Source organism: Vicugna pacos, chromosome 1, assembly GCF_048564905.1.
Source record: "Vicugna pacos chromosome 1, VicPac4, whole genome shotgun sequence".
Lineage (NCBI taxonomy): Eukaryota > Metazoa > Chordata > Mammalia > Artiodactyla > Camelidae > Vicugna > Vicugna pacos.
In genome coordinates this window covers 120,765,050-120,788,886 of record NC_132987.1, presented here as the reverse complement: position 1 = coordinate 120,788,886, position 23,837 = coordinate 120,765,050, and the positions used below count along the sequence as shown (strand labels likewise).

The following is a 23,837-nucleotide window of genomic DNA, read 5'->3' as shown; positions in this document are numbered from 1 at the left end:
AGTTTCAGTTGGGGAAGCAGAGATGGTTCTGGAGGTGGGTGGCGGTGATGGATGCACAACAATGTAATTGCACTTAATACCCCTGAGTGTGCAGTTACACATGGTTAAATGGTGGATTTTATGTTATGTATATTTTTACACAGTTTACAGAATTGACAGGGATGGAAACTGAAAGGGAGGTGTCCGTGTACTACCACAAATCTGCCTGTAAATTCACGCCTCCTGGCTTGAATCCTTCATCCTCAAAAGCCCTTTAAAATGTCGGAAGCCCTGTAACAGCTCAGCCGGTGAACACAGATTTGAAAGCGTGAGAGGCGGGCTTGGCTTCCTCCCTCCCAGCGCCCGAGGTCTCAGTTCCCGTCCTGGGGAAGGTGCGCCCCCTCGTTCAGAGTGCACCCCACACCTGTGTAAACACATGTCCGTACATTTTCATGAAGCCCGGGGCCGAGATGCGTCGTGTACGCAGAAGGGCGTGCACGTTATGAACACACAGCTAGAGGACACTGTGTCTTTACAAAGACCGGTTCTCTAGGCCGATGTCCTGAGTCAGAGTCAACGTCTCAGCTGGGCGGGATCATTCTATACCATTTTTGAAATACCCAGCATCACTAAAATTCAGCCCTGGTTCCGTGCGCCCCCGTTCTGAGCACTTCCTGGGCACCGGCAGCAGGACAGTCCACCCCGTGGGGAGGACCTGGAGTTGCCGTGGCTGTTCCCGGCAGCAGGGAGCTGACTTGCGTCGTCCGGCCGGACCCAGGTGGACGTGTTCGCTGTCTTCCCTTGCAGGGATCTTCTGGAGGAAGGGAGGGCCACGGTCCCCCGCCTGGCGGAGAAACTGACCGCGGAGCTCATCACGCACATCTGTGTAAGCGCACGCAGAGCGGCCCGTTCTCTGAATAGAGTCCCGCAGGCGCGAAGCTGAGCCGCGCTGGCTCAGCAGGGTCAGCGCTCACTGCGACCTCCTGGGGGCCTTAGTGAGACGCAGGGCACCCCGATGCGGCCTGGGCTCCCCAGGTGGTGCGGGCGTTGCCCGTCCGAGGCCCACACGCTGAGTGGGATGCTGATGGTGCGGACGCACTTGGCCTGGGTGAAAACTAGACTCTCCGAGCACGGCACCACCCGCTCCTTTCTCACTGCCAACCGCTGTCATGGCGTCGGGGTCGCTGTGACGGTCGTGTGGGCCACTTCTGAGATTTCTCTGTGGTCCTTTTCAAATCTGCCTGGACAGAGTCTCTTGCTTTTTCACATTTACAAACCTTTTATACGATGTCTTTGCTCGTATTTCTGTCTTATTTTTCACGGGATGATTCCAACGTCGGCAGCCGGGTTCTCCCAGCCGTCCCCACAGGGACTTGGCTGGAGTTGGGACTGTGAGCCTCTCTTTCCTGGAACCTGGTCTGAGGGTGTCTGTGGGGGCCTAGGTTCAAAAGGGCTTCTGCAGGGAACACCGTGTTTGTTTCTGCCAGGCCCCGGGGGGGCCCTTTAGTGTTCCTGAATCACGTTAGATTTTCAGCCTGAGTTTGGGGACACTTTAGGGAGTGTGACGTTGAAAGTGTAGATGCGTTTGAGTGCTGGCTTGTGGTTACAGATTCCCAGGGGGGCCTTTCTCTCCCCTTCTCCCAGCCCCGGCGTTCAGGCCAGGAGTGGGGCCGGACGGCAGGGGTGTTCCTTGCTGACCGTTACAGTGAGAGCGGAGCTGGCTGGGGTCCCGGCTGCGTGCAGGACTCCCCGCCTTCAGCAGCCCACTGGGCATTTAGCCTTTCCCCCGGCACCCTGGCACCTGAGTCACTGGGCGCCCACTGTCGCCTCGCCTTGGACTTCTGTCTCCGACCTGCCCCTGCCAACTCACTGACACATTTAAAGGGGGGCTTGTGACCCTCAGGCCAGCAGTTTGAGGTATTTGCAGTTGGCGGGGAAGCCAGTAGGTGCAGTCACCATGTGATGAGAGACCAAAGTCCCTGATAGCTTTTAATCTGTTAATAACAACTTAGAAGTGTTGAATTTCATATTATTCCGATGGCCACTTTTTCAGGACCCACTAGACACACGGGTTTTGCTAGTCCCCCTGAGGACAGTTTATGCCACAGGCTCCCACAGGGACATGGTCCTTGTGTTGCTGTCACAGGACCCAGAGGCACGCAGCGTGGCCCTGAGGCTGCTTCCACAGGAGCGGGCAGGGGGGAGGCCTTATGGGCAGCAGTGCGCGCTCCCATGCCCCCCTCCTTCGGGAACATCTGCCTTCTAGGGGGGCCAGGAATGGAGCGCCCTGGGCCACCGCCCGGCACCTACAGGGGAGCCCCGGGCCTCTGCTCATCCCGCCCACATCTGTGTCTTCCCGTTGTTTTCTGTTGTCCTCAGAAATCCCTGCCCCTGTTAGAAAATCAGATAAAGGAGAGTCACCAGAAAATATCAGAGGAGTTACAGAAGTGTGGCTCCGACATCCCGGAAGATGAAAGTGGAAAAATGTTCCTTCTGATAGAGGTGAGTGTTGCCAGGGGACCAAGCTGCAGACTCGTAAGTCACTGTGCGGAAAGGGGTCGTGTGCCTCGGGCACGTCTGTCTTCACTCCCCCAGAGCTGGTCCAGGTCACTCTTCCCCCTTGGCACCAAAAAGGGGCCGGGCTTAGGGGACCATCCCACTGCTACCATTGGCTCCTCATCAGGGGGACCCTGAAAGCAGGGAGGGCGGGGGCGGGGGGGTTCATCCGCTGCCAAAGCCTCTTCTCTCCCCTCCGCCCACGAGCCCCTCAGGCAGGAAAGAGGGACTCGCTCTCCGCTTCATGCATGCGACCCCCAGCCCACCTTGCTCGTATTTGGAGTATCTCCCCTTATCCGTGTGTTTTTCTTCTTGACAGAAAATTGATGCGTTTAATAAGGAGATCACAGCTTTAATTCAAGGGGAGGAATGCGTGGGGGAGCACAAGTCTCGGCTGTTTACCAGAATCCGAAGTGAGTTCAGCAAATGGAGTACTGTGATCGAAAAACATTTCCAAAAAGGTGAGCCCCAGGCAACAAGGGAGACCTGGCAAGGGGCTCGAACCCAGGGCGGGGTGGGGGTGGTGCCGTTGGTAAAGGCGGCTACGGTAAGGGGTCAGTCGTGGGAAAGTCTCGTTTGCCGTTTCATATCCCTGAGTCTGGCCTGGAAGCCTCTGGTACCGATTTCAAAGGACATCCAGAGAGAAAACGCAGCCTCCCTGGCCCGTCTCCACGGAGACGCTCAGAAGAGCAGCCCTCCGTCCGCAGAGAGCCGGTGGGCCTGGCGCGTGTGTGAGGCTCTTTGCGTTGCCAGTCGGGCTGCCCCTGAAACGGCCCCGATTCCCTCTCCCTTAACCTACCGAGGCCTTGAAGCCTGAGGCGTTTGGTGATGGATTTCACAGCCGCAGTGATGAAAGGCACAGAGAACAGCACGTGAGGTACCAGCCTCGCATCATCAAAGCCTCCAGAGTCTATAAAGGCAGACAGTGTGATCTGAAATTTACTTTTAATATTTCAAGACGCCTGAAGCAAATCATAGGTCAGCCGCTGAGGACAATATCAAGTAACTTTGCTTTTATTCAAACTACTTGGGGTGGCAGGTGTGTTCCTTACTGATTTCGGCTGACCCCAGGTTCAGATTGGCAGGCCTCCTGGGCTCTGAGTCAGGAACATGGGAAGATAAATCATGCAAGTTTCTACATAAAGCCGAGGTGACGCCTTTGTTCCTTGCCAGAGGGCAGGGAGGGTAAGGAACAGTGCCCTTGAGGGAGAAAAGTCCGGAAAACTCATTTCGGGCCAGTCACTTGCCCCATTTCCATAGTCCCTGCGCTGTTCGCAGGAGCTGAATCCACCAGCGGAGAGAGGGCGGCTCGCTGCTGCGTGCTGTGCCCTCTCGTCAGCCGGGGGACCCCGTTCAAGGACGACGACAGCCCTTGACCTCCAGCGATCCCCCGTGCACTGTCCAGCCGGGTTTTTATGGTGTAAGTGTGTAGGGCAGGCGGCCTGTGAGCTAGTGTCTCAGTTTTTAAATGCTGAACGCCCCCCAGCAACGATCAGTTACGTATCACTGGGTACCCAAATGCAAGAGAACTAACTGAAACCCCTCACTCACCCTCGAGGCAAAAGATAAACTCAAAATGGTCAAAAACCAACATGTACGGCTGAGACTGTAAACTCTTAGAAGAAAACATAGGATTGGACCTTCGTGAGCTGGATTCAGCAGTGGTTCTCTTTTCTTCAGACGGGACCCCTAAAACAGAAGCAGCAAAAAAAAAAAAAAAGATCATTTGGATTCATCTGAATAGGAACCGTCTGTACATCAGAGAGCGCTAGCACGGAAGTGGAAAGACACCCACAGGTTGGGAGGGAACATTTACAAATTTTACATCTGGTAAGTGTCATGTACAGAATATATAAAAAGCTCTTACAGCTCAGGCACAAAAAACAAATAATCCAGTTTAAAGATGATCAAAGGATTGGTGTAGACATCTTTCCAAACAAGAAGATGTGCGCGTGGCTAATAAGACCATGACAAGGTGCTCAAGCTCATTATCCAGCAGAGAAATGCAAAATCAGCCCACAGCGAGACGCCATCTCATCATCATTGCTCGGATGCCTGTCAGCAAAGCATTGACAGGAAGTGCTGACAAGAGTCTAGAGACGTCAGAACCCCCGCACCGCTGGAGGAAGTGTAATGGTGCAGCTGCTCTGGGAAGCCTTCCAGCAGTTCCCCCGGACGCTCAGATGCGCTACCACATGACCCAGCGGTTCCATTCGTAGGTACGTCCTCCAGAGAATGGACGTCTGTGTTCACATAAATGCGTTCTGAATGTCCTTGTCAGCACTGTCCATAATGGCCAAGAAATGGAAACCACCCGTATGTACATCAGCTGATGAATGGATAAGCAAATTGTGGTCTGCTGGTACGTACCCATTTGCTAGGGCGTCATACCGAGGGTCTCAAGCAACAGAAGTTTAATTTCTCATAATGCCGGAGGCTGGACGTCCAAGATCAAGTGTCAACCAGTTCGGGTTCTTCTGAGGCCTCCTGTCTTGGCTTGTCGGTGGCGGCCCTCTCCCACTGTCCTCACATGGTCACCCTTCTGGGTGTGTCTGTGTCCTCATCTCCTGCTGTTAGGACCAGAGTTACCGCTGAGGGGGTCCCCTCCTGGTCTCATTTCACCTTCACTGCCTCTTTAAAGGCCCTGTGTCCCAGTACAGTCCCATTCTGAGGCACCAGGAGATAGGTCTTCAACAAACGAGTTCTAGGGAGACAGAGTTCAGCTCTCAGTGGAACATCATTCACCCCTAGAAAGGCACGAGGGACTGGCCCGCGCCACACCTCGGATGAACCTAGCGTCTGTCATGCTGAGTGAAAGTGGTCGGGCACAGAAAGCCGCATGTTGTATGGTTCCATTTATGTGGACGTCCAGATGAGGCGAATCCACAGACCTGGAAAGCTGATTAGTGGTTTCCAGGGGCTGGCGAGAGAGAGGGAAACGGGGAGGGACTGTTGGTCGGTACAGGGTTCCATCGCGGGATGGAGTCTTGGGGGATTAGACGGTCTCGATGGTTGCACCACTTTGTGACTATGCTGAAAACCGAACACCTTAATAGTGTGAATTTTATGGTTTGTGTATGGACCTCAATTTTTTAAAAATGCCCGTGAGAAAGTATCTCCTGAGCAAAAGAGGGTAACGAGGTTACCATCCTTGATTTAGTTAAGAAAAGAAACCAGAGCCCTGCTGAATTTGCACCCCCTGTGGGGTTTCTCCATACTCTCCTCTGCTGAGCGGGAAAAGAACTCCAAATGTGTAAAGAACACCTAAGCGTTTTACAGAGTAAAGTCACTACAGAGTGACTTCGCCTCCGGTCAGTGACTTAGCTCTATCAGGGCCGCGGATTCATAGCGCTGCCTGCTCCTGTTCCCGCCCAGCGAGCTGTGCCGCGTCCCTGACTGCACAGGGCGTCGTGGTCGTTTCTGACTTTTGAAGGGCCTGCAGGGTGTGGTATTCTATGATGCAGGTTTTTGAAAATCCAATTTGATTTGCAAAATTTCCTGCTTGAATACCTGTTCGAGAATGTGTCTTACGCTCAGTTTCTGCAGTCACCGGCCACTTTCTGACGTCATAACCTGGCTGTATGCTCACCGTCTGGAGATGACTGAGGACAGTCACCTTGGGATGCGTGTCTTTACTGCACTCCCTGACTCTATGCCCATTTGAGAATCAGATGTGATTTGTTTCCCTGCCCATCTGTATTTGCAGAAAGTGCAGTACAAGTGCAACCCCAAGGTTACATTTGTGAAATAACCCAGAGGCCCTCTTTCCTTCTGCAGGCTACGAAGATATCTGTAAGCAGATCCAGCAATTTGAAAACCAGTATCGTGGCAGAGAGTTGCCGGGCTTTGTGAATTACAAGACGTTTGAGACCATCATCAAAAAGCAGGTGGAGATTCTGGAAGAGCCGGCTGTCGACATGCTGCACAGAGTCACTGGTGAGTTCTGGGTTTTGCTTTTAGGCGTCCTATTTCTAGGGCCGGGAACGGGCAGAGTCAAGCCAGTGCCTCCTTTTGGGGGCTTTTCAGCAGCATCAGCAACCCCGCCAGTTTTCCAGGTGTCAGCTGGGAGTGCAACAGCTGGCTCCAGCTCTGACACTGCCCGCGCAGAGTCAGCCCGGAGCCCACAGCACCTGGGCTCAGGCTCCGAGACTGCCCCCTGCAGGTGGCACCTGCACGGCCGCTGGCTCCTGTGCTTCTGGTTGAGCAGCTGTAAATCAGAGTCCCCCTGACCCTTTCCTTGGGTTTGATAATTTTCTAGACAGCTCACAGGACTCAGGAACACGCTCGACTTCCGCTTAGTGGCTTGTTACAGAGGATTTGCTTCCTTTACCAGTTTATTATGAAGGATATTATAAAGTTCCAGATGAAAGAGATCCGTTGGGTGAGGTTTGGGCGGGTCCCAAGTGCAGTGCTTCTGTCCTGAGGAGTTGGGGGGAGCTCACCCTCTTGGCACGTGGATGTGTTCAGCATTCTGGAAGCTCTCTCAACCCTGTCGTTAAGGGCTTTTATGGAGGTGACATCAATTTTTAACTCAATTCCCAGCCCCTCACCCACCCTCCAGAGGTTGGGGAGAAGGGGGAGGTTGGACTGAATCTTCCAGGCTTCTAACCAGGGCTTGGTCTTTCTGGTGACCTGTCCCCATGCGGAAGCCCTCTAGCGCCACCGAGAGTCACCACATTAGAACGAGAGATGCTCCTATCACCCAGGAAATTCTAAGGGACTTAGGAGCCTGTGCTGGGACCCAGGGACAAGGACCGAGTGTGCTTCTTGTCCTGTGTCACCTCCCTCTACTCCACTGCTGTGCACACTTCGCAGTCTCAGTGCACTCTGTTTCTTAAATCTCTGGGAAGTCAGGCTGACGATCAAGCAGGTACTCATTCTGGGAGTGTTTCTGAGGTTCTGAGGCGCTGTGTGGACCTGGGGCGGTGTCCCTGCTGTCAGGTCCGAGTAGGAAGCTGTGCCCCCCGCCTCCAGCAGAAACGCAGCAGCCCGCAGTGCTGACCGCGCCCTCCCCCTACGTGCTCTGCCCCTTGGTTTCCAAGGCCTCAGCCAGTCTCTTCTTTGTTGCCTCCTTGGCTGACAGCTTTTTCGCTCAGGCTTCAGCTGTCCCATTTTAGCGCTAAGTGACAGTAATAGTCATTCATAGATCCTGCAGCTAGTGGTGGGGACAGACCCGTAGCGGACCATTAGGAGGTGCATTTCTAGTAACAGTCGGCCTCCGGGCTTAAGAGCTGTGTAGCAAAATGTGCGGTTGTGTCGTGCCGACCAAGTGTGCCTCCTTCATTCAGTCCTGAGGGAATTTGTCGCACTTCTCGGCTTCCAGTCACAGAAAACATGTAAAAACATTTATATCTATATATACACACAGATACCTGCTTCTGTTTTGCAAAGCTGTGATGTGGTGTCAAAGATTTCCAAGCGCAAAGATACTGTCCATCAGACTGAGATAACATTCTGTGAGGAAGACAAATGGAAATAGGAGTTTCAAAAATAGAAAGAAATAATGTAAACTTTCTGATTGAAATCAGACCTTGTTTACGTTTCTTTCAAATGAAGAACGTGGCTATTTTGATTCTATTGTTGTGTTTAAAAAAGTGATGTGTTTTTCTATAAACTATTGATATACTTATCATTTACCAGAAATGACCCTCTTTGCCACTGTTTATACTTGAGTTAAAATGTTTTAATGCCAAGTAAATATGCTGGGGACGTTAGGTTTTAAAATTCCTCCAGGGAGTTTTTGAGTAAAACATCTCAGCTTCCCAGTTTGGAGAGACGGGAGGAGGTTGGAGGGAGGCGGGCGGAGGGCGCTGCTCCTGCCGCTCCACCCGCTGACGTTTCTCACTCTCTGAAGCTCCGGACCCCTTAGCAATGCTTCTCTGTCTCTCTTTCACCAGATATAGTCCGGCTTGCCTTCACAAATGTTTCAGAAACACATTTTAATGAGTTTTTCAACCTCCACAGAACTGCCAAGGTAAAACCATCCTTACGTTATTTTTTTTAATTAAAAAAAAATGTAGGCCTGGCACTAGGGACGAGATTTCTTAGGTTAAGACTTTTGATTCTTTATCGCGTATTTGGAGAAAGAAATCGCCAGGCTCAGTATTGACTCTAACGATGTGACCAGTGAGTCAAGAGAATCCAGAAACAACATGTTGAATCACAGGAGCACGAGAGAGCCGTCCTGAGTGTAGAGCGTTGTCACGTCAGGAGAACGTGGCCCTGAGGGTGGAGACCCACTGGGGCAGCCAAGGGCAAACCTGCCATCCCTGTGGGAGGGAGCTCAGCGGTAGAGCCTGTGCTTAGCCTGCATGCTGTCCTGGGTCAAACCCCAGTAACTCCCTTAGAGAAATGTTTTTAAGTGATGTTTCAAGAATGAAGAAAGAGAGCAAAAGGGCAACGAGGCCGCCCTCCCCCGCCAGTCAGCCCGGAGAGCTGAGCCGGCTGCCCTCGGAGCCTGGACCCCTGGTCCTGCCTTGGGCACCACCGCGCCTCCTCCTCCCCGTGCGGGGCCTGGCAGTGGCAGGCCCGGGTGCCGGCTGCCTGCCCACTGTCCCTCCCCCGGGACAAGGGGGGCTGGAGGGAGAGCTCTCTGGCGTTTCTGCTTCCAGGGGCTGCCTCCATTTCCAGGGCTCCTCTCTCACCGCCCAGACCCCCGCCAAGACCCCGCCTCCAGATGCCCTCACACTGCAGATGAGGCTTTCAACACTGAAGTTGTGCCCCCAGCACCCAGCACCCAGCACTCTGGGGAAGACTGGCTCTGCCTTTCCCAAGCCGGAGGTCTTGGGGCCACTTAACCTGCCTGGGCCTGAAGCGCCTCACCCACAAAATGGGATTAAGAATGACCTTCTTCCGTAGCCCTCCTGCACTGCGGGTGGGAATGCAGTCTGGTGCAGTCCTCCTGGAAAACAGTATGGACTTTCCATAAAAAAACAAAAACAGACTTACCCTGTGCTCCAGCCATCCCACTCCTGGGCGTGTATCGAGAGGGAACTCTAACTGGAAAAGATACACACGCCCCAATGTTCACAGCAGCACAATTTACAACAGCCAAGACATGGAAGCAACCTAAACGTCCAGTGACAGATAATGGATAAAGAAGTAGTGGCATATGTACACAATGGACTACTACTCAGCCATAAAAAGAATAAAATAATTCCATTTTCAGACATGTGGATCTAAGATTCTAAAAAAAATGCGACAACTGAACTTACTTAGGAAGCAAAACAGACCCAGAGACATAGAAGACAAAATTTTGGTTCTGAGGTGGGGGATGGGGGATGCAGGGATAATTGGGAGTTTAGCATTTGCAGATGCACACTACTATGTATAAAATAGGTAAACGTCAAAGTTGTACAGTGTAGCACAAGGAATTATATTCAACCCCTTGTAATAGCCTATAATAAAAGGAATATGAAAAGGAATATATATATATAGATAGATATAGATATATGTATATATAACTGAATCCCTATGCTGTGCACCAGAAATTAACACAACATTGTAAGCAAACCATACTTCAATAAAAAAAAAAAGGCCTCCTTCAGAAGTTTGTACTGAACATAGAAGAAAAGGTTTAGGATGCACCTGGCGTCACACATCACCCTCAGTGGTACCCAGTGAAGTCTGGGGGTCCAGATTCCTTCTGGCTGAAGGGTTTCCTCCTGGTTCTCTGGCAGCCAGTTTCTCTGAATTCCAGAATATGAAATGTATGTGATTTCCCGATTTAAATCTGGCCCCTACTTATGCCTATGAGCTCTCTGGTAGAAAAACACTCTTCCTTGTCAGATGGAAAGACTGTAAAAGAGAAAGGAGGCTGGAAATGAGACGTGAGAATGGAGCCCGTGCTGGTCCCCGGCCCTGGGGATGAGGGGTCTGGTCACCCGTGAGGCTCGGGCTCCCTGGGAAATTCTGACCTCCACCAGGAGCGGGAGCCCGCCTTGGAGAAGCTGGCCACATTGGGCAGAAATTGGTACCTGCTGGGGGTGGCCCTTGCAGAGGACTTATTTGCTTCCGACCCCCTGATTCATTCCAGAGGTAAATGTTGTCATGTTTCTCTTTTGCTGTAGTCCAAAATTGAGGACATTAAATTAGATCTAGAAAATGAAGCTGAGAAGGTGATCCGACTGCACTTCCAAATGGAGCAGATCGTCTACTGCCAGGACAAGGTGTACCGGGGTGCACTGCAGAAGGCCAGGGAGAAGGAGGCCGAAGAAGAAAAGAACAAAAAATCAAAGCATTCTTTTTCGACCCTCACTGAGGACCCCTCCATAGCTGAGGTCGTTCAGCACCTGACTGCCTACCATGAGGTGAGTCTGCGAGTGTCTGAGAAAGGCGCTGTTCGCCTGTTCCCTTGTGTGTGATGCCTTTCCCTTCATTCCTGTTGTCTGTGCAAGGGGACCACCAGCTCCATGGTTCAGTCCTTGGTGAACCTCCGAGGAAGCAGCTCCATCGGATAGATGAGAAGCCTGTGACTCATGTCTGGTTTTGCTGGCTGTGTGGTCCTGGCCAAGTTGCTTAACCTCTCTGAGCCTCAGCTTTCTTCTCTGTAAAACGGTGTCTCCGCTCAGGGTTCTTGTGGATCGTCAGTGAGAGGGGTATGAGGAAACCCCTCCAGCAGCATTGGGGCTCAGAGGCAGCTGGCCGCAGTGACACATGCTTGGACAGCCACCCCACGTTTCACACGATGGGAAGGGCCCTCTCAGTCTCCTTGGGGAAGGGTGCCCAGCTCGGAGCTGTGGGGATTTGCAAAAGTCTAGGCAGGAAAGATGTTATGTATTGATTTACTTCCTTATTCACTTATTTATTCATTTAGATGGCAGTACTGGGGGCTTCCCCCAGGACCCCGTGCCTGCCGGGCACGGGCGCACCCACTGAGCTCTACCATCCCCACAACTGTCCGTCTTTGTACGATGCTAAACCCACTGCCCCTCTTTTCCTTTTTTTCCTTTTTTTAATAATGCGATACAACATACATCACATGAAATTTACCATTTTAACTGTTTTCAGGTGTACGATTCAGTGGCCCTAAGCCCATCCACGCTGGCGAGCAGCCATCACTACCACCATCTCCAGACCTTTTTCATCTTCCCCAAAGGAAACTCTGCTCCCACTGAACAGCCACCCCCCACCCCCTGCCCGACCGCTGGCACCCCATTCTGCCTTCTGTCTCTGAATTGTCCTGTTCTCCGTAGCTCGTGTAACTAGATTCACAGTATTTGTCCTCTGGTGTCTGGCTTATTCTCCACAGCATAATGTTCTCAAGGTTCATCCTTTCTGATCCCCTGACATGGCACGTGTGGCAGGTGTCAGGGCTCCCTTCCTCTGCTGAAGGGGATGACGCTCCATGGTGTGTATGTCCTGTATTTGTCCACCCATCCATCGGCCCACGGACACTAGGTCTGTCCCTACCTTTCGGCCCCTCAGGAATGAGGCTGCAGTGAACATGGGGCACAACTACCTGTGCTCCTGCCTCTCTGTGCAGACATTGGGTGCCTCTTCTTGTCTGTTCCAGTTTCAGTGAGAAGTTTAGAGGTAGCTTGTCGAGCTCCTTATGCAACAAGGGAACTGTTGGCATCCTTACTGGGACGGCACTCATGCACGGGTCTGCACAGAAGAGTCGCCATCTTTGTGACTTCAGATGCTCCTGTCCAAGGACATCGCGGGTCACCACGGGTGACCGCAGATACGCTCCCTAGTTCACGTCAGCTGATGAGCGATCTCCGTCCCGCCTGCAGCTTCAGTTCCAAGAACATCTTGAGTCTTCCCAGTTGTAAGAGCTCCTTCTGGGTGGCCTCTGAAGTGTTCTAGAGTTCTCTGCAGGAAGGCCGTGCACACGTCTCAAGTTTGCTCCTCCGCCTTGTCTCATCTCTGTCTCTAGTGTGGATGAGCCTTGTCCCGCGATGCGTCTTCTGCTTCTTGTTAGCAGGCGTGCTTTCTGCGTGTTGTCTGACTCCGTCACCCGCACTGATCCTCTTCCTGCTGGTGGTGGTTTTACAGCTGATTCTCCCGAGTTTGCCCGGCGAACACTCATCCTCTTGCAAATGGTGGTTTTACCCTCCTCTCCTCTGTCCATTTTTAGCTCAAACTTCCTTTTCTTGCCTCTGGTCTCTTCAGTGCAACTTAAAGCAGTATTGGACTAACAGCCATGCCTCGTCTCTGATGTTAGTGAGAACCCCACTCTCCTGCTGAGGACGGTCCTCACTGGCCACAGTCCAGGTGTCAGGCGGGCTCGATTCCTGATGGAGGTTGTCAGGGGGTGCCCGTTTCTTCACCTCGTCCAGCTCCTGCAGGCTGCCCGCATCCCTGGCTAGGAGCCCCTCCTGCATCTTCTAAGGAAGCGCTGTTACAACCAACCCCCTATTTTCTAGATTTTCTTCAGAGATTCTGTAGGGACAAGAGGAAGGGGCGACATGCTAAGGAAAGGGTTTGGGGTCTGTGATCAGCTCGTGGACATTCTTCTGATTGGCTGGTGGTGAGGTACCTGGGAGTCAGCAGCGTCCACCTTCTGGTTCCAGCCAGTCTGGGGTCTGCACACTGGTGGGCAGCATGCAGTTAACTTCTTCCGCCTGGTAGGGGTTTAGTGTCTGTAAAACAGCTCAAAGGACATAGCTCAGAATATGACCTGCAGCCCTTGAGGAGGAACAAAAGTTCCTTTGTTTAGCGGCTACACTGTTATTATTTTGTTTTGCTTAACTATTATCCTTTGTTTCGGCATTTTTAAACTTCTTTGATTAAATTTATTCTTAGCTATTTTTTTTTTCCAGACAAGAAGCCAGCAGAGGAAATAGGGGGCTTTGTCCTGGGATGGCCCCATAGGGTCCTGCCCAGTTACGGGGACAGAGAGAGGAAAAGTTGAAACCGATTTTCAACAGACATAGAACACAGTGGGTTTCCTTCTGTGGCCTTGGATGACCCAGCCTCTTTCCTGCTAATTAATTTTAGCCTTGATTTTAAAAAAAGGTCGTAAAATCTTTGGAGGTAGAGTTCCAAGTAATTTGAAAATGTAGTTTTTGTACTCAGTCCATCCATTTAGCTTTTTAGAGTACATTTTAACCTCTTCCATCAAAAGCGACCATTTAGAGGGGGTGGTATAGCTCAGTGGGGGAGAGCATGCTTAGCATACAGGAGGTCCTGGGTTCAGTCCCAGTAACTCCATCAAAAAAAAAAAAAAGGAGAGGAACTAAAAAAAGTAACTATTTAGTGAATAGGAGAAGGTGACTGGAGCGCAGGGTTGGCGCTCACCCCTTGTGCCTAGAGCACAGAGGATGCAGGCGGGTGTGAACCCAGGCAGGGACCTGCTGCCCGCCAGGTCGAGTCTGTCCCCGGGCCCTGTGGTGAAGTCAGGTGTCCAGGCTGCAGCGGCCCCTCACTTGCTATGGACTGTCCCTTCCTTCCTCCCAGGAGGTCAGCAACCGCATCTCCAGCCACATCCCCTTGATCATCCAGTACTTTGTGCTGCGGTCGTTCGGCCAGCAGCTGCAGAAGGGCATGCTGCAGCTCCTGCAGAACAAGGACGAGTATGACTGGCTTCTCAAGGAACGCAGCCACACCAGCGACAAGAGGAAGTTCCTGAAGGAGCGGCTGTCGCGGCTGACCCAGGCTCGGCGCCGGCTCGCCAAGTTCCCTGGGTAAACCGGCCCTCCGGCCCGTCCAGGGTCTCCAGGCCACATCCCCAGGGAGTGGAGGACCAACGTCTTTCCCTGGTAGCCTCGAATCATTAGCGACCCATTTCACAGATGCCTGAGCGACTAGTAGGTTCTCTGTTCTTAGTGAGTGAGGACTTTGTAAGGAGCTGTGACGAGCACGTGGGCTTCAGGCATCCAGCGATTTTCTTGCTTGCTCTTCCCCTTCCCTGAACTCTCTCCCTCTCTTCGTCAGATACTCACCCATGCACCCGCATCCTAGACGGGTCTTCCTGCTTTCTGTAATAGCCTTTCACACCGACGTTTTAGGGGCATTAGTGCCACGTGAGACTGCACACCGAAGCCTGTTTCTTCAATTTTTAATAAAGTCATTTTTCCCAGACGTTTCTCTGACACGTTCTTTATTTGGGTGAGGAAGTTGTAAATGACAGCAGGTGGGAACCAGGGGAGCGGTCGATGGGCGCTGAGGCTGCCCTCCATGCTGGGTCAGGTGAGAAAGAACACTTGAGCAAAGGAATGCGCTCAGTTATGTACAAGAGGCTGGAGGGAAATGGGGAACAAAGTTAAGAAATGGAGCAGAATGGGGAGCAATGGGCAGTCGCCGTTTATAATGTGTGCTGCTCAAGTGTGCAGTCGGCTTCATCACCGGGCACCTGGCACAGGGCTGAAAGGTACAAGCCAGAGTCCAGAGGGGTCGCTGCCCCCCCAGTGGGGTTTCGCAGGAGGTGCAGGGCCAGCAGGCAGGGAGGGCAGAACATTCAGCATGAGCTGCCCAAACAGCACGGTGGGGTCCTGACTGCCCCCCTGGACTGAGCAGAGCTGGGGACACTCACAGGCACCTGGTCAGAGAGGGAGTGACTGCCTGGATATCTGTCCACTCCCAGGCCAAGCTGGACAACCATCCAGCCCCCGCCCACCCTCCATCCCAGGTCCCTCTGACACTCAGGGCTCAGTGATCTCAGGGCTTTGGGACGCTGTGGAATTTATGCACAAGAGAGGTCGCTCAGGCTCCTCGGCGCCCCCTCGTGTCTGGCCTGAGTAACTGCTCCAGTACCAGGCATCCTGGCCACCAAGGGCATCTGCCTGGACCCGAACCAGCCAGAGGGGTCAGTGTTGCCAAGGGTTCTTTTGCTGCTGTTTCAGTTTTCCCAGAGAGTCCTCCGCAGGATGGAGGGAGAAAGCCGGCAGTAGTGCTTCAGAGATCGGGGACTTCCCCAGGGAACAAGTCAGCACTTACAAGGTGCTGACAGTTGCTTTCCTTTTGGCCACAAGGAGCAGGGGTCTCGGTGCCCCCAGGCCTGTCTGACCAGCCAGCGATAGGGGGAAAGTACACCGTCCCTCCTCCCAAGGAGGGACAGGGAGAGACAGCCCTGAAGTCCACTCAGTGTGACCCCTCACTCAGTGGGGGTGGGGCTCAGACAAGCTGTGAACTGCCCCTCCCCCGTCCCCCATCCCCATCTCCACCCATGAGGGGCAGCTCTGGGATCAGAACCCGCATCTCCAGACCCTGCTGCCTGCTCCACAGCACCGGCTCGAAGGTCCATCAACCTGTGCAGAGTAGACTAGATTAGCACAGATGCCCACTCACAGGCCCTCCAGGCAAGCCTGGGGCTCAGTTCACCTCGTAGGACAGAGCTGAGTTCGGAGCAGAGCAAGGAGAGGGGCCAGATAACACTGGACTGACCAGCGCAGGGCCTGACGTCAGCAGGTGCTCAGTAAATGCTCTGGGATGGAGTGGGTGTGGGTACACTGGGCACTTGTCCAGATGACCTTCTGGATTCGTGACTATCTTCTAAGATGCTATGGAGCACCTGCCTTTATTATTTTCCTCCTGGAGCAAAAAGCAAAAACAAAAGCAACCAGACAGCCAGGGTGAATTTCCTCCATCAGTTTCTGTTTGGGGGGAAAGGAATCCAGTCCAAGTGGCCGGTTGGCCAGCAGGGAGCTGTAAGGCAGCAGAAGGGGCAACGGCCTTGGCTTTCCGTGGTTCAGTGGGTCCAAATGGATCAGTGGATTCTCAGGGGATTGTAAGAACAGGGCCTTTAATCATAGCAAAGCAATGGCTCAAACACCAAAATTCATGGGGTTAATTCATGTTAAATGAGGTAGCTGGTACGCAGTGAATATTGTAAATGTTTCTTTGGGAGCCACATAAATTGTAGCCCTTTGGTTAAAACACCGGTTGAACCCGGGGGAGAGCTCTGGCCGGTGTCACCTCATGCGTCACCGTCTCTGGGTCCAAAGCCGAAAGTGCCGTGGTCTTGGGATTTGACTCCGAGCCAGGGTGTGTGCGGCTCCTTTACAAAGTCAGATTCAGGGGTAAAGCCTCGGTCAGAAGGGAAAACGTCTCTGAAATCGGGGTCAGGTCAGGGAAACCATAGGAGAGCCAGAAGGAAAGAGCTGGGAACAGACCAGGGACCTGAGTTGAAAGCCTAGATTACGGGGGTGCCCTCCCTCCCCGTAGCAGCTCAGGGAGAAGCGGATCCAGGGGGATTCGTTTTCTGCTCTGGACTCACCACCTGCTGCAGCTGCGAGGAGCAAGGAAATGAGCAGCCCAGATCCCACGCTTTTATTAAGACCCGTCTTTCCACTTTAGTCAGTATTGGGCGTTGATTTGTATCAAGCAAGTTAACTTCTGTCTCTATTAAATGTTTAAATACAAAAATGTCAGCATTTCCTAGTCTCAGCATCCTGGCTGATCTTTTAAGGGAAGCCAGCCTCCTCCCAAAGTAAAGCCATTCACGAGGGGGCTCCGGAGTGACATGCATGATGTAACTCCGAAGGGCCAGCGCCTTGCCCACGTGGACAATTTTAGGTGAGCGGTCGACCTTCCTTATTCCCGGATCCCTTACTGGTGGATTCGCCTACTCGCCACAATTTGCTTGTTACCCCACAGCATCACTAGCAGCGCTCCTGTGGGTGCGGGCAGAGGGGAAAGAAACTGGGCTGCCCGCTGAGGTGGCACAGGGGGACCCCGCCTCCTCGCTTCCACTCAGGCTGCTCACAGGGGCCCTTTCCACAGGCTGTGTAGTGCCGTGTTTTCTTCGCTTTTGCACTCCTTGCTGGTGATTTCCCTGTGAAAGTGGCCCCACGCGCAGCGGGAGGAGCTGTCTAGGGGCGAGTGCAGGCAGGCTGGGCCGTGCCCCCTGCAGAAGTCACGTGGTTAGATGAGCGTCCCTCAGGAGCGAGCCCAGGGCTGCCGGCTGTGAGCTCAGTGTCAGTGAACCGAAGACACACACCAGCGAGGTGTCTTTAAACGAACACACACTGGACAGGGTGGTACACCGATCGGTGACAAAGACCGGAGGCTGGCAGCCACCTGACCCTGTTTGTCCCTGAGCAGCACGGATTCAGGATTCACCGACTGAATGCTCGCGAGGACTCTGTACAACGTAATTACCTCAAATAACAGAATCAGCTGCATTTAAGAATATTGCCTGACAAAAATGTGTGCTTTCTTTACCTTTTTCTCATAGTTTTTCCCATAACTTTAACCCAACTTGACCTAATGAAGACAGTCAGCAGTCATTGTTCTCCGACCACCTGCTGTGTGCTGGGAACTCCTGGATCTGGGGAACTGGGACAGTAAGAATGGGCTTCTGTTTGAGGCAGGGAACACTCACCTCGTCTCTCTCTCTCTCTCACTTGTGTCACACCCTCCAGGGCCGGGGACACTCGCTATTGACAAAGCAGCTGACACACGAGCTCACAGGGGTTTGAGGAAGACAGCTCCGGGGACGAGATGCTGGACTCCAGCTTGGGCAGGCTGGGTCTGAGGACGTGTGGGACACTGGGCAGAGAGCTCGAGAAGAGTTTGGTCTCAGGGCCTGAATCTGGGAGAAGAGGGAGGCACAGGCGATGGCCATTCAGGAGCTGTCCTCGAGTCAGCTCGGACAGGCCAGGCCGTGGGAGTGGGGTTCACCCCTCATGTGGGATGCCCGCTTCCAGTGAGGCCTCCCTCGGCTTGCCCACGCCCACACCTCCCAGTGGGGCCCTCTTGGAGCCTTTCCTTTTCTCGGCTATAAAGCTTCCCCACTCCTCTGCCTGCCTTTGAGTCTCTGCCAAAATGCAAGATGTGTGGCTGCCGCCCTTGCTATAACAAGGTGTGACCAAGTACCTTTGCTTGTTCTCCTTTGGGTGGTCTTCCTTTACTTCCACACTTGTTGTGAACAAAACCCCAGATGCACAGTAACGCTGGGAGAGGAAAGAGGTCTGCGCGTGTGCGTGTGCGTGGTGCGCCTGGGACAAGAAGGAAGAGCAGCGAACACATCTGTTTCTTTACTCCTGGGTTTTATTCAAGTGTAGCCCATGACTAGGTTCTTTTCTTGTCACAGAAAGAGTTCAGAGACGAGACGTGGAGGTTAAAAAATAAAGTGCGGATTTATTAAGGGATGGACAGTACACTCTTAGGGGAGAGTGGGCAGGCTCAGGAGAGCGGCTGCCCTGAGTTTCTTTGGCAAGTTGGTCACACAGGGTGTAAAAATGAGTGGGTGGAATCGTCCCCGGGGAGGGAGGGGTTTCGGGTCCTATTCCCTGATTTTCATCCCAGCTCCTCCTTCCCGAGGGAGGAGGGATGTGTGTCCTTACTTAGTCTGCATGGGAAGTGTCACAGCGCCGGTGCTTGACGGGCACTTCTGATCTGCGAGGCTCACTTCACTGTAATGAGGACACAATGAGCAGAAGGTTATGTTTGTCCTGACACTAGAGACTCCTGCCTTTCCTCACCGTTCTTTGTCAGCCTCCAGGCACTTGTCTCCTCAAAATGTGTGACTGCTTATCAGCCCAGAGTTTCCGGCTTTTCCTTCTCTGCCCAGGGACCCCTGGTGTTTACATGATGGACGGTTTCCCACATGTGTCCTGTGTCCCTCCTTTCTGCCCAATTCCTGCCATTTGTTCTGCGTCCCCCTTTCTCTGCTCATATCTAGCTTTCTGCCTGCTCTCACGCTGGGGGTATTCATTCTTCATGGACGTAGGGATGGGAATGACAATATGCAAATCCTGTTTCTTCCTCCTCCTGACTACTTAGCCGGGCCATATTGCCCAGCCTGCCTTGTAGCTAGATGTGGCACCAGCCCTGACATCTGCCCACTGAGTGTGGGGGGAAGTGGCACCCTGCTCCCAGGCCTGACTCCTGGGAGCCTTCCTTGCCGTCCTCACCTGCTGGCTGGATATTGAGGATCTGGTGGAGGGTTAAAGTCCAAGATGGTGAGGCCACTAAGTGGAAGGAGGCTGTTGCCTTAAGGGACAGTGTGTCTCAGAACGCTGCCAAGATGCCTTGATCACTGTGATGTGAGCAGGGAGCACACTTTGGTCATGTTGGGCTGCAGAGGTCCTGAGGTGTTTGCTGAGCAGTTAGCTCCCGCTTTGACCTGCTGGGAAGCCAGGTGTAGCTGCCTGAGTTGCGTGTCCCCAAAAGACACATCCAAGTCCTAACTCCCAGCGCCTGTGGATATGACCTTATTTGGAAGTAAAGATTTTGCACGTGTGATTAATTTAAGAATCTTGAGATGCGATCGTCCTGGATTTAGGGTGGGAGCTTAATTCAATGACTGGCATCTTTAACAGAGAAAGCGTAGGAAGACTTGATATAAAGAGACAGAGAGGAAGACTGTAAAGATCTTAGCCTCCAGCAGAGGCTGGAGCGATGCAGCTACCAGCGAGGAACACCAGGAGTGGCTGGAGCCAGCCGAAGCGGGCGGAGAGGCGGGGACAGATCCTCCCTCGGAGCTCCGGGAGGAACCAGCCCTGCCCACACCTGGGTTTCAGGCTTCCAGTCCCCAGAACTGGGAGAAAACAACTTCTGTTGCTTTAAGCTATCTCGTTTGTGGTACTTTTGATACAGGAAAAATGTGGGGCGAGAGGAGGGCAGTGTCCCAGGTCTCAGCTGAGTCCCTGGGATGCACCCCACCAAGAGTGGGTCCTTGGCTGCACGCAGGAGAGAATTCAAGAGCGAGCCACAGCTGAGTAAAGGCAGACGTATTCAGAGACACACACACTCCATGGACACTGCAGCTGTCTCAGAAGGCAAGAGAAAGGCCACGAGGTGCAGGAGTGGGCATCAGGTTTAAAGCAAAAGCAGACACGCTCCCCTTAGGCAGAGTGCCGGCCATCTCACCCAGCAGGGAGAGCAGCCACGAGGGGCGGGGCTGAGTAACTTCACACGCTAACAAGAGGGAGGGCTATTCCAACTGCTTTGGGGAAGGGGATGGGACTCCCAGGAACTGGGCCACCGCCCGCTTTCTGACCGTTTCTGGTCAGCCTGGGACATGTCAGGGCACCCGTGGGAGTGCCATTTACTGCGTTAGTGTATTACCGTGAGCCTATAATGAAGTTCAAGTCCACTAGAGTCAAAGCTCCCGCCTTCCTGGGCCTCGAGGACCCCTGCACGTTGGGTCATCCAACACCTTGGTGTCAATTGCTGCATCATTCCTTGAACGTCTGTGCCTGCCCCCTTCCCTGCTGTCTCACTTTGTTCTGGAAGCCTCAGGAAACTCATACACTTGGCCCCAAGCATCCTCCTTGGATGCCTCGCCCAGGGTTTGGGGGCCAGTCCTGAGGCGGTAAATGAGATGCTTTGGTTGAGGCAGCGTGTGTGTCTACGTATGTGTGAAATGCATTAAGCGTGTAGGGGGAGCGTTGACTCTACAACTGATGGAACAGACATAAACACCAGAGCTTATTTTCCTCAGACTTCATTTTTTGCAGCAGCATTTACAATGTGAAAGGGTTGGATTCCACTTTTCGGTTACGTTGCTGACTGTTGGTACATGAGACGCAATTTGTAAAATGAGGGGGGAAATTCAAACAGAAAAAAAAGATGGCACCTAAACTGAGACCAATGTTTTGTCTTTTAAATTTTCTCCTCATAGGCTTTAGATTCAGTATTACAAAGTTCTTTGGAACTAGAGTGACTTTGTAAAGCCAGGACCCCTGCTTCTGCCACTTGTATTTAGCACGGCATTGGAAGCCCCAGCCAGAGCGGTCAGGTGTGACAAGAAATAAGAGGCGTCCAAGGCAGGAAGGAAGAAGTCAAGTCATCTCTGTCCACAGGTGATGTGACTTCATATGCAGAAAACCAGGAACAGTCCACAAAAAACCTGTTATAATCACTAAATGAATTCAACAAAATAGTGAGATAAAAAATTAAAAATAAAAACGAGTTGCATTATATAAACTAACAATGAACAATATGAAAAGGAAATTAAGAAAACAATTTCATTTACAGGAGCCACCAAAAGGAATAAAAAACTTGGTAATTAACCAAAGACTTGCAAAACTTGTACATGAAAGCTGCAATATTTCTTAGAAAAACCATAGAAAACACAAATAAATGGAAAGATACCCTATGCTTATGGATTGAATGACTTGATATTCTTAACATGAAATTACTATCCAAAATGATCTATGGATTCAGTGCAAATTCTATCAAAATCCCAAAGACATTTTTTGCAAAGATAGCCTAAAACCCCATTCTAAAATCTCTATGGAAATTGACTTTGAACAGCCAAAATAATGATCTTGAACAAAGCTGGAGGAGCCATACCCCCTGATTTCCAAACTTACTGCAAACCTACAATTGTCAAAACATTGTGGTAATGGCATAAACACAGGCATGTGGACCAATGGAACAGAACTGAGAGCCCAGAAACAAGACATGATGCATGCGGTCAAATGGTTTTGACAAGGTGCCAAGATCAATACAGAAAGCTTTTCATCAAAGGGAGCTGGGAAACTGGGCATCCACATGCAACAGAGTGACGTTGGACCCTTATCTAATACCATGCACAAAAACAGACTCGAAATCTTATCAAAGACCTAAATGTAGGAACTGGCTGGAAGAGCTTTAGAAGTGAGGGCTGCTCTGTGGACAAGGAGGTAAAGAAAACAAGAAGATCTCTTTGTTAGAGTGAAGAATTACTGGCATTTTTGAACACCTGCTTTGGGGCACATGGTTTGCAGACATGGTTTCACATCACCTCCCTAAAGTCCTGAGAAGCTATGACCGCTTAGTGTGAAGAAGAAAATAAAACTAGCCATGACCCTCCAGTCTAGAGATGACCACTGGTCAGAAGCTCTGTATTTTTAAAAAATGATCTCCTTATTAAAATTTTTTAAGAATCAACGCAGAAATGGGAAATCACACAATACAAAACAATACAAATGGAAAAAGGTATCACTCAGCCTCTTTTCTCCTGGGGGACTGGGAAACGCCATCACAGCAAATGATGAGAAGCAGGTGTCATGACCGAATTCATCCGCAAGGGACCAGCTGAGGGACACCATCCCAAACAACCAAAGCCAGGATTTAAGCTGTACCCTTGGGGAATCTCCACAATTCACTTATTTGATGAGATAGTTAATAAGGAGCTACTATGTGCTACGTACCATGTGAGAGTCTGGAAATACAAAAGAACAAGAGGCTGACCTTACCCCTCCTCTGGGGTCACATAGTCGAATGGGGAGGGGTGACAAATTAACAAAGAATGGCAGCGGTGTTTAAGAACGCTGTAACTGGAGGCTACAGGACACAAGGGCTGCAGAGCTCCCTCTTCATGGAGGATGGGGAGGACCTCCTGGCAGAGGAGACAGCTCTGAGCACGGATGCGCGTCAGGTAGAAACTCTGGTGCTGAGAGAAGGACCGTGAAGATGGCCCCGACAGTAACAGAAAACTCCGACCCCAAGAGAGAAGCCACTTCCCGTGCCACCTCCCTTCCGTGACACACAGAAGCAAAACCCAGAAGTACCGCCGTTCTTTCGGGAGCCTGTTCCTTTCAGAGTGAGAACTGATAGAGGGCTCGCCGAGCCTGATCAAGCCGGTGAACTTTCTCCTTAAGGACTCTCCTCTTGGCAGAGGTGTCGCTCTGTTCCTGAAGCAGCCAGGAATACTGCTGTTTCTCCTGTAGCGTCTGCATCATGGCTTTCTGCACGTGGTCGCCGTTCTCTTGGAGCATAAAGTACTGAATGATGAGCGGGATCTGGTTGGAAAGACGTTTGCTGGTTTCCTGGAAGGGGGAAGAAGGGTCAGCAGGAGGGGTCTCAGCCCAAGGCCTGTGGCTGCAGAGAGGAGTTCTCGGACGGACGCATGGATGGACGCCTTGGGAGGTCCTGGTGTCAGGCCCACCTCCACTCCAGGGTCAGCACCAAACCAAGGGAAGGATCTGCTTGAGTTGCCCACTTTTCGCTACCCAGGCATGCCCTCTGGCAATAAGAGCCCGCCTGTAGGCTAGCACACCCATACCACCTTCTGGACAGCCCAGCCTTCCCAGGGGCTCCTCCCCCTCCCCCACTTCAGCCCCCCGCAGAGACCTCCCGGCCCCGGGACCCCGGGGCGCCTCTGGGAGTGAGTCGGGATCTCCTGTAAGCAGCTCTTTCGCTCCTTTCCTGTCTGCCCATTTCTGTTCCTGTCAAACCTTACACAAATGAGATCACTAGGTAACATTTAGCCTGACACCTGACTTACGCTCCATGGAATGCACGCAATGCGTTGAATCTTTCCCTGGATTAAAAGAAGTCGGAATGAAGAATTAAGTAGTTAAAGAATGACCAGCTCTCTATCCCAACAGCCCCCTTAGCAATCCTGCAGGCAGACCACGTGGACGAGGTGACACTGAAGAAGGAGGACAAGGAGGCACCAGCCCGCACGCAGTGGGCAATGA

General features: G+C 52.2%; 2 protein-coding genes across 4 annotated transcripts in view; one reads left to right on the top strand and one right to left on the bottom strand.

Moving 5' to 3' along the window:
• Nucleotides 1-14,562, top strand: part of LOC102534753 (interferon-induced GTP-binding protein Mx1) — a 41,070-nt gene extending 26,508 nt beyond the window's left edge. For all 3 annotated transcript variants that reach the window (XM_072969464.1, XM_072969449.1, XM_072969454.1), the window contains 7 exons: nucleotides 787-865; nucleotides 2,359-2,481; nucleotides 2,855-2,996; nucleotides 6,313-6,471; nucleotides 8,433-8,509; nucleotides 10,605-10,844; nucleotides 13,939-14,562. In XM_072969464.1, coding sequence (XP_072825565.1) covers nucleotides 787-865; nucleotides 2,359-2,481; nucleotides 2,855-2,996; nucleotides 6,313-6,471; nucleotides 8,433-8,509; nucleotides 10,605-10,844; nucleotides 13,939-14,169 — 1,051 coding nt within the window. In that variant the 3' untranslated portion in view covers nucleotides 14,170-14,562. The remainder of the gene's footprint in view (nucleotides 1-786; nucleotides 866-2,358; nucleotides 2,482-2,854; nucleotides 2,997-6,312; nucleotides 6,472-8,432; nucleotides 8,510-10,604; nucleotides 10,845-13,938) is intronic.
• A 6,350-nt stretch (nucleotides 14,563-20,912) lies between these two features.
• Nucleotides 20,913-23,837, bottom strand: part of LOC140698709 (interferon-induced GTP-binding protein Mx2-like) — a 32,364-nt gene continuing 29,439 nt past the window's right edge. Inside the window, exon 14 of the mRNA XM_072969437.1 lies at nucleotides 20,913-23,183. Within this exon, the coding sequence (XP_072825538.1) occupies nucleotides 22,953-23,183 (231 nt within the window). The 3' untranslated portion in view covers nucleotides 20,913-22,952. The remainder of the gene's footprint in view (nucleotides 23,184-23,837) is intronic.